At 51.6% G+C, this 10330-nt stretch overlaps 2 protein-coding genes across 2 annotated transcripts in view; one reads left to right on the top strand and one right to left on the bottom strand.

Moving 5' to 3' along the window:
- The window catches only part of LOC141765090 (opsin-5-like), an 11531-nt gene extending 1728 nt beyond the window's left edge, over positions 1 to 9803 (top strand). The window contains exons 2-6 of the mRNA XM_074630955.1: positions 2557 to 2762; positions 6194 to 6293; positions 6677 to 6781; positions 6873 to 7096; positions 9265 to 9803. Coding sequence (XP_074487056.1) covers positions 2557 to 2762; positions 6194 to 6293; positions 6677 to 6781; positions 6873 to 7096; positions 9265 to 9744 — 1115 coding nt within the window. The 3' untranslated portion in view covers positions 9745 to 9803. The remainder of the gene's footprint in view (positions 1 to 2556; positions 2763 to 6193; positions 6294 to 6676; positions 6782 to 6872; positions 7097 to 9264) is intronic.
- eif4a3 (eukaryotic translation initiation factor 4A3) overlaps positions 1 to 10330 on the bottom strand; it is a 69912-nt gene that overhangs the window by 25919 nt on the left and 33663 nt on the right. The window lies entirely within an intron of this gene.

Raw genomic sequence — 10330 nt, 5'->3', positions numbered from 1 at the left:
TGTCCTCTCTGTGTCTGTGTCCTCTCAGTGTGTGTGTCCTCTCTGTGTCTGTGTCCTCTCAATGTGTGTGTCCTCTCAGTGTCTCCATGTGTCCTCTCAGTGTCTCCATGTGTCCTCTCAGTGTGTGTGTCCTCTCAGTGTCTGTGTCATCTCAGTGTCTCCATGTGTCCTCTCAGTGTCTGTGTCCTCTCGGTGTTTGTGTTGTCTCAGTGTCTGTGTCCTCTCAGTGTGTGTGTGTGTGTGTGTGTCCTCTCAGTGTCTGTGTCCTCTCAGTGTCTCCATGTGTCCTCTCAGTGTGTGTGTCCTCTCAGTGTCTGTGTCCTCTCAGTGTGTGTGTGTCCTCTCAGTGTCTTCATTCGTCCTCTCAGTGTGTGTGTGTGTGTGTGTGTGTGTGTCCTCTCAGTGTCTCCATGTGTCCTCTCAGTGTGTGTGTCCTCTCAGTGTGTGCGTGTCCTCTCAGTGTGTCTGTGTCCTCTCAGTGTGTGTGTCCTCTGTGTCCTCTCAGTGTCTCCATGTGTCCTCTCAGTGTGTGTGTCCTCTCAGTGTCTTCATTCGTCCTCTCAGTGTGTGTGTGTGTGTGTGTGTGTGTGTGTGTGTGTGTATGTCCTCTCAGTGTCTCCATGTGTCCTCTCAGTGTGTGTGTGTCCTCTCAGTGTGTGTGTGTGTGTGTGTGTGTGTGTGTGTCCTCTCAGTGTCTCCATGTGTCCTCTCAGTGTCTGTGTCCTCTCAATGTGTGTGTCCTCTCAGTGTCTGTGTCCTCTTAGTGTCTCCATGTGTCATCTCAGTGTCTCCATGTGTCCTCTCAGTGTCTGTGTCCTCTTAGTGTCTCCATGTGTCATCTCAGTGTCTCCATGTGTCCTCTCAGTGTCTGTGTCCTCTCAGTGTCTCCATGTGTTCTCTCAGTGTCTGTGTCCTCTCAGTGTGTGTGTCCTCTTAGTGTCTCCATGTGTCCTCTCAGTGTCTGTGTCCTCTCAGTGTCTGTGTCCTCTTAGTGTCTCCATGTGTCCTCTCAGTGTCTGTGTCCTCTCAGTGTCTGTGTCCTCTCAGTGTCTCCATGTGTCATCTCAGTGTCTCCATGTGTCCTCTCAGTGTCTGTGTCCTCTCAGTGTCTCCATGTGTCATCTCAGTGTCTCTATCCTCTCAGTGTGTGTGTCCTCTCAGTGTGTGTGTCCTCTCAGTGTCTCCATGTGTCCTCTCAGTGTCTGTGTCCTCTCAGTGTGTGTGTCCTCTGTGTCCTCTCAGTTTCTCCATGTGTCCTCTCAGTGTCTGTGTCCTCTCAGTGTGTGTGTCCTCTTAGTGTCTCCATGTGTCCTCTCAGTGTCTGTGTCCTCTCAGTGTCTCCATGTGTCATCTCAGTGTCTCCATGTGTCCTCTCAGTGTCTGTGTCCTCTCAGTGTCTCTATCCTCTCAGTGTGTGTGTCCTCTCAGTGTGTGTGTCCTCTCAGTGTCTCCATGTGTCCTCTCAGTGTCTGTGTCCTCTCAGTGTGTGTGTCCTCTTAGTGTCTCCATGTGTCCTCTCAGTGTCTGTGTCCTCTCAGTGTGTGTGTCCTCTCAGTGTCTCCATGTGTCCTCTCAGTGTGTGTGTGTCCTCTGTGTCTTCATTCGTCCTCTCAGTGTGTGTGTGTGTGTGTGTGTGTGTGTGTGTGTGTGTGTGTGTCCTCTCAGTGTCTCCATGTGTCCTCTCAGTGTCTGTGTCCTCTCAGTGTGTGTGTCCTCTGTGTCCTCTCAGTGTCTCCATGTGTCCTCTCAGTGTCTGTGTCCTCTCAGTGTCTCCATGTGTCCTCTCAGTGTGTGTGTCCTCTCAGTGTCTGTGTCATCTCAGTGTCTCCATGTGTCCTCTCAGTGTCTGTGTCCTCTTAGTGTCTCCATGTGTCATCTCAGTGTCTCCATGTGTCCTCTCAGTGTCTGTGTCCTCTTAGTGTCTCCATGTGTCCTCTCAGTGTCTCCATGTGTCCTCTTAGTGTCTCCATGTGTCCTCTCAGTGTCTCCATGTGTCCTCTCAGTGTCTGTGTCCTCTCAGTGTGTGTGTCCTCTCAGTGTCTCCATGTGTCCTCTCAGTGTGTGTGTCCTCTCAGTGTGTGTGTCCTCTCAGTGTCTGTGTCCTCTCAGTGTCTCCATGTGTCCTCTCAGTGTCTGTGTCCTCTTAGTGTCTCCATGTGTCATCTCAGTGTCTGTGTCCTCTCAGTGTCTCCATGTGTCTTCTCAGTGTGTGTGTCCTCTCAGTGTGTGTGTGTCCTCTGTGTCTCCATGTGTCCTCTCAGTGTCTCCATGTGTCATCTCAGTGTCTGTGTCCTCTCAGTGTCTGTGTCCTCTCAGTGTGTGTGTCCTCTCAGTGTGTGTGTCCTCAGTGTCTCCATGTGTCCTCTCAGTGTGTGTGTCCTCTCAGTGTCTCCATGTGTCCTCTTAGTGTCTCTATCCTCTCAGTGTGTGTGTCCTCTCAGTGTCTCTGTCCTCTCAGTGTCTCCATGTGTCCTCTCAGTGTCTCCGTCCTCTCAGTGTCCTCTCAGTGTCTCTGTCCTCAGTGTACCTGACGGTGTGTCTCCGTGGTGCATTCAGGGTGGTTGTCCTGGTTTGGAAACAGCATCGTCCTCTTCGTCCTCTACAGACAGAGAGCCGTCCTGCAGCCCAGTGACTACCTGACCTTTAACCTCGCCGTCTCCGATGCCAGCATCTCCGTGTTCGGATACTCCAGAGGCATCATCGAGATCTTTAACGTCTTCCAGGACAGCGACTACCTCATCTCCTCCATCTGGACCTGCCAGGTACCTGAGACACATCTGAGACACACCTGAGACAGATCTGAGACACACCTGAGACTCACCTGACACACACCTGACACACACAAGACACACCTAAGACTCACCTGAGACAAACATGAGACTCATATGAGACACACCTGAAGGTCACCTGAGACACACCTGAGACACACCTGAGACATATCTGAGACACACCTGAAGGTCACCTGAGACACATCTGAGAGTCACCTGAGACACACCTGAGACACACCTGAGACTCATCTGGGACTCACCTGAGACACACCTGAGACACACCTGAGACATATCTGAGACACACCTGAGACACACCTGAGACACACCTGAGACACACCTGAGACATACAGTGGAGGAAATCAGTATTTGATCCCTTGGTGATTTTGTAAGTTTGCCCTGACAAAGAAAAGAACGGTCTATAATTTTAATGGTTTATTTTAACAGTGAGACAGAATATTAAAAAAAAATCCAGAAAATCACATCATATAAAAGTTATAAATTGATTTGCATTTGATTGTGGGGAATAAGTATTTGATCCTCTAGCAAAACATGACTCAGTACTTGGAGAACCGTTGTTGGCAAGCACAGAGGTCAGACGTTTCTTGTAGTTGGTCACCAGGTTTGTGAACATCTCAGGAGGGATTTTGGTCCACTCCTTTTTGCAGATCATCTCCAAATCCTTAAGGTTTTGAGGCTGTCGCTTTGCAACTCGAAGCTTCAGCTCCCTCCATAGATTTTCTATGGAGTTTAGGTCTGGAGACTGGCCACGCCACTCCATGACCTTAATGTGTTTCTTCTTGAGCCACTCCTTTGCTGCCTTGGCCGTATGTTTTGGGTCATTGTCGTGCTGGAAGACACATCCACAACCCATTTTCAGTGTCCTGGCTGAGGGAAGGAGGTTGTCGCCCAACATTTCCCGGTACATGTCCCCGTCCATCCTCCCTTCGATGCGGTGAAGTCGTCCTGTCCCCGTAGCAGAGAAACACCCCCAAAGCATAATGTTTCCACCTCCATGCTTGACGGTGGGGATGGTGTTCTTGGGGTTATAGCCAGCATTTCTCTTCCTCCAAACACGGCGAGTTGAGTTGATGCCAAAGAGCTCGATTTTGGTCTCAACTGACCACCTTCTCCCAAGCCTTCTCTGAATCATTCAGGTGTTCATTGGCAAACAGACGGGCCTGTACATGTTCCTTCTTGAGCAGGGGGACATTGCGGGCGCTGCAGGATTTTAATCCGTTACGGCGTAGTGTGTTACCAATGGTTTTCTTGGTGATTGTGGTCCCAGCTGTCTTGAGATCATTAAGAAGTTCCTCCCGTGTAGTTCTGGGCTGATCCCTCACCTTTCTCATGATCATCGATACCCCACGAGACGAGATCTTGCGTGGAGCCCCAGACCGAGGGCGATTGATGGTCATTTTGTGTTTCTTCCATTTCCTAATAATGGCACCAACAGTTGTCTCCTTCTCACAAAGCTGCTTGCCGATGGTCTTGTAGCCCATTCCAGCCTTGTGCAGGTTTACAATCTTGTCCCTGACGTCCTTAGACAGCCCTTTGGTCTTGCCCATGGTGGAGAGGTTGGGATCTGATTGTGGACAGGTGTCTTTTATACAGGTAATGAATTGAGACAGGTGTCTTTTATACAGGTCACGAGTTGAGATTCGGAGTACTTTCTTAAAGCGAGAGGACTAATCTAACCGGTCTGTGGGGGACAGAATTCTTGCTGGTTGCTAGGGGATCAAATACTTATTTCACCTGAGAGTCACCTGAGACACATCTGAGGCTCACCTGAGACACACCTGAGACACACCTGAAACATATCTGAAACTCACCCTGAGACATATCTGAGACATATCTGAGACTCACCTGAGACTCACCTGAGGCATATCTGAGACTCACCTGAGACACACCTGAGACACACCTGAGACTCATCTGAAGCACACCTGGGACACACCTGGGACACACCTGAGACTCACCTGAGACATATCTGAGACACAACTGAGACTCACCTGAGACTCACCTGAGATTCACCTGAGAGTCACCTGAGACACATCTGAGGCTCACCTGAGACACACCTGAAACATATCTGAAACTCACCCTGAGACATATCTGAGACATATCTGAGACTCACCTGAGACTCACCTGAGGCATATCTGAGACTCACCTGAGACACACCTGAGATTCATCTGAAGCACACCTGGGACACACCTGGGACTCACCTGAAAGTCATCTGAGACACATTTGAGAGTCACCTGAGAGTCACCTGAGACACACCTGAGACTCACATGAGACAAATCTGAGACACACCTGAGACTCACCTGAAACTCACCTGAGACATATCTGAGACTCACCTGAGACTCACCGGAGATTCACCTGAGAGTCACCTGAGACACATCTGAGGCTCACCTGAGACACACCTGAAACATATCTGAAACTCACCTGAGACATATCTGAGACTCACCTGAGACTCACCTGAGACTCACCTGAGACATATCTGAGACTCACCTGAGACATATCTGAAACACACCTGAAACTCACCTGAGGCATATCTGAAACATATCTGAGACTGACCTGAAACATATCTGAGACTCACCTGAGACATATCTGAGACTCACCTGAGAATCACCTGAGACACACCTGAGACATATCTGAAACATATCTGCGACTCACTTGAGACTCACCTGAGACACACCTGAGACACACCTGAGACTCACCTGAGGCATATCCGAAACATATCTGAGACTCACCTGAGACACACCTGAGACTCACCTGAGGCATATCCGAAACATATCTGAGACTCACCTGAGACACACCTGAGACATATCTGAAACTCACCTGAGACTCACCTGAGACTCACCTGAGGCATATCCGAAACATATCTGAGACTCACCTGAGACTCACCTGAGACATATCTGAAACTCACCTGAGACTCACCTGAGACACACCTGAGACTCACCTGAGACATATCTGAGACTCACCTGAGACACACCTGAGACTCACCTGAGACTCACCTGAGACACACATGAGACATATCTGAGACTCACCTGAGGCTCAACTGAGACACACCTGAGACTCACCTGAGACACACCTGAGATATATCTGAGACATATCTGAAACATATCTAAGACTCACCTGAGTAATATCTGAGACTGGAAAATACTTTCCTTGTGTTGTTATGAAGGACTGAACCTGTCCACACCTGTAACTTGTCCACACCTATAACTTGTCCACACCTGTTACCTGTCCAAACCTTTAGCCTGTCCACAGTTCTAACCTGTCCACAGCTCTAACCTGTCCACACCTGTAACCTGTCCACACCTGTAACCCGTCCACAGCTGTAACCTGTCAACAGCTGTTACTTGTCCACACCTGTAACCTGTCCAAACCTGTAACCTGTCCACACCTGTAACCTGTCCTGTCTCCTCCAGGTGGACGGGTTCTTCACGCTGCTGTTCGGTCTGAGCAGCATCAACACGCTGACGGTGATCAGCATCACCCGCTACATTAAAGGCTGTCACCCCACCAGAGGTCAGAGGTCAGACCCTGCAGGGTCCACGTTATTATGGTTTACAATATTATGATGATGTCATCCCTCTCAAACTAGAATTTGAAACTAGAGATTGAGAACATGAACTCATGTTTACAATGTTTACAATGTAAACATGCTGGCTGGTAGAGGAGTCCCCCCCTCCCCCCCCCTGCTGGCTGGTAGAGGAGTCCCCCCCTCCCCCCCCTGCTGGCTGGTAGAGGAGTCCCCCCCTCCCCCCCCTGCTGGCTGGTAGACAGGATGCAGGTTCAGACCCGGAGGTTGACCTTTGAGCTCCAGAGGTCGTCACTAGATGAGTCAGAGTGAAGTGTGAGATATAAAAGAGTGTCATGTGTGTAGATCAGAGTGTGTGTTTTTGTGTCAGCTCGTCACATCAGCAGGACCAGCGTCTCCGTCTGTCTGCTGCTCATCTGGATCACAGCTGGATTCTGGTCCGGAGCGCCGCTGCTCGGCTGGGGGAGCTACAAAGGCAGGAAACCGCCAAAATAAGAGTCTGTTTCAAACTGTGCCGTTACTGACCTAACCTCTGACCCCTGACCCCTGACCTCTGACCCTTGCAGACCGTGGGTACGGAACCTGTGAGATCGACTGGGCCAAAGCGGGCTACTCCAGCGCCTCCAGGTCCTTCATCATCTCCATCTTTGTCTTCTGCTTCTTCGTCCCGGTGCTCGTCATGCTCTTCTGCTACGTCTCCATCATCAACACGGTGAAGAGAGGCAACGCTCTGTCGGCTGCCGGCGACCTCACCGACCGCCAGAGGAAGATGGAGCGAGACGTCACCATAGTGAGAACACACTGCTCTAGTCACACCTCACCAGGTCCTCTAGTCACACCTCACCAGGTCCTCTAGTCACAACTCACCAGGTCCTCTAGTCACACCTCACCAGATCCTCTAGTCACAACTCACCAAGTCCTCTAGTCACACCTCACCAGGTCCTCTAGTCACACCTCACCAGGTCCTCTAGTCACAACTCACCAGGTCCTCTAGTCACACCTCACCAGATCCTCTAGTCACAACTCACCAAGTCCTCTAGTCACCCCTCACCAAGTCCTCTAGTCACACCTCACCAGGTCCTCTAGTCACAACTCACCAAGTCCTCTAGTCACCCCTCACCAAGTCCTCTAGTCACACCTCACCAGGTCCTCTAGTCACATCTCACCAAGTCCTCTAGTCACATCTCACCAAGTCCTCTAGTCACAACTCACCAAGTCCTCTAGTCACACCTCACCAGGTCCTCTAGTCACACCTCACCAGGTCCTCTAGTCACACCTCACCAGGTCCTCTAGTCACAACTCACCAGGTCCTCTAGTCACACCTCACCAGATCCTCTAGTCACAACTCACCAAGTCCTCTAGTCACCCCTCACCAAGTCCTCTAGTCACACCTCACCAGATCCTCTAGTCACAACTCACCAAGTCCTCTAGTCACCCCTCACCAAGTCCTCTAGTCACACCTCACCAGGTCCTCTAGTCACATCTCACCAAGTCCTCTAGTCACATCTCACCAAGTCCTCTAGTCACAACTCACCAAGTCCTCTAGTCACACCTCACCAGGTCCTCTAGTCACAACTCACCAGGTCCTCTAGTCACACCTCACCAGATCCTCTAGTCACAACTCACCAAGTCCTCTAGTCACACCTCACCAGGTCCTCTAGTCACACCTCACCAGGTCCTCTAGTCACAACTCACCAGGTCCTCTAGTCACACCTCACCAGATCCTCTAGTCACAACTCACCAAGTCCTCTAGTCACCCCTCACCAAGTCCTCTAGTCACACCTCACCAGATCCTCTAGTCACAACTCACCAAGTCCTCTAGTCACACCTCACCAAGTCCTCTAGTCACACCTCACCAGAACCTCTAGTCACATCTCACCAAGTCCTCTAGTCACACCTCACCAGGTCCTCTAGTCACACCTCACCAGGTCCTCTAGTCACATCTCACCAAGTCCTCTAGTCACACCTCACCAAGTCCTCTAGTCACACCTCACCAAGTCCTCTAGTCACACCTCACCAAGTCCTCCAGTCACACCTCACCAGGTCCTCTAGTCACACCTCACCAAGTCCTCCAGTCACACCTCACCAGGTCCTCTAATCACACCTCACCAGGTCCTCTAGTCACATCTCACCAAGTCCTCTAGTCAGACCTCACCAAGTCCTCTAGTCACACCTCACCAAGTCCTCTAGTCACACTTCACCAGGTCCTCTAGTCACACCTCACCAAGTCCTGCAGTCACACCTCACCAAGTTCTCTAGTCACACCTCACCAGGTCCTATAGTCAGACCTCACTAGATCCTCTCGTCACATCTCACCAAGTCCTCTAGTCACACCTCACCAAGTCCTCTAGTCACACCTCACCTGGTCCTCTAGTCACACCTCACCAAGTCCTCCAGTCACACCTCACCAAGTTCTTAGTCACACCTCACCAGGTCCTCTAGTCAGACCTCACTAGGTCCTCTAGTCACACCTCACCAAGTCCTCTAGTCAGTCCTCACCAGGTCCTCTAGTCAGTCCTCACCAGGTCCTCTAGTCAGACCTCACTAGGTCCTCTAGTCACACCTCACCTAGTCCTCTAGTCACACCTAACCAAGTCCTCTAGTCACACCTCACCAGGTCCTCCAGTCACACCTCACCAGGTCCTCTAGTCATACCTCACCAGGTCCTCTAGTCACACCTCACCAGGTCCTCTAGTCAGTCCTCACCAGGTCCTCTAGTCACACCTCACCAGGTCCTCTAGTCAGACCTCACTAGGTCCTCTAGTCACACCTCACCAAGTCCTCTAGTCAGTCCTCACCAGGTCCTCTAGTCATACCTCACCAGGTCCTCTAGTCACACCTCACCAGGTCCTCTAGTCTTCATGTTGGAGGTATTTCACAGCTCCCTCCCCCCCCAGGAGTGACCGGATCAGGACTCCCTCGAAGCTTCTGATTGGTTCCATCATGTGTCTCCTCCAGGTTTCCATAGTGATCTGTACCGCCTTCATCCTGGCGTGGTCTCCCTACGCCGTGGTGTCCATGTGGTCTGCCTGGGGCTTCCACGTGCCCAACCTCACCAGCATCTTCACCCGCCTCTTCGCCAAGTCCGCCAGCTTCTACAACCCGCTCATCTACTTCGGTCTCAGCTCCAAGTTCCGCAAAGACGTGTCCGTCCTGCTGCCCTGCACCCGCGACGCCAAAGACACCGTCAGGCTGAAGCGCTTCAGGCCGAAGGCCGACGCCCACGGCCGACTCAGAGTTCCTCTGAACCGGGCGGAGAAGAAGTACGCGCCTGGGACCCGGCCCGACCCGGCCGCCCCCCCCGGCGCTGCCCCCGGCCCGGACTGTGGGACGAGAAGCCCGCCCTGCACGCCGCCGCCCGTCAACAACGAAGTGTTCTACATCGACATGCCCCGCCCCTCTGAGACCGGCCCTGAGTTTGAGTGTGACAGGCTCTGATGACCCACCGGGTCCAGCCGGGCTCCGGTGACCCACCGGGTCCAGCCGGGCTCCGGTGACCCACCGGGTCCAGCCGGGCTCCGGTGACCCACCGGGTCAAGCCGGGCAACGGTGACCCACCGGGTCCAGCCGGGCAACGGTGACCCACCGGGTCCAGCCGGGCTCCGGTGACCCACCGGGTCCAGCCGGGCTCCGGTGACCCACCGGGTCAAGCCGGGCTCCGGTGACCCACCGGGTCAAGCCGGGCAACGGTGACCCACCGGGTCCAGCCGGGCTCCGGTGACCCACCGGGTCCAGCTGGGCTCTGATGACTCACCTTCAGCAATAACACAACTAAAACTGTTTTACATTAACATGGTCATGAATATTAATAATAAAACTGCTCATCTGGACACATCTGCATAAATCCTATTATTTTATTATTTTATTTTACCTAATTGTTTTATCTTTTTTTAATTTTATCTAATTATTATATTATTTTATTCTATCTATATAGACACATGTGTCTATAAACACATGTGTTTATAGACACATGTGTCTATAGACACATGTGTCTATAGACACATGTGTCTATATACACATGTGT

This window comes from Sebastes fasciatus, chromosome 3, assembly GCF_043250625.1.
Source record: "Sebastes fasciatus isolate fSebFas1 chromosome 3, fSebFas1.pri, whole genome shotgun sequence".
Classification (NCBI taxonomy): Eukaryota; Metazoa; Chordata; class Actinopteri; order Perciformes; family Sebastidae; genus Sebastes; species Sebastes fasciatus.
The sequence above is the reverse complement of the archived record's forward strand: the minus strand, read 5'-3'. Positions and strand labels throughout refer to the sequence as shown.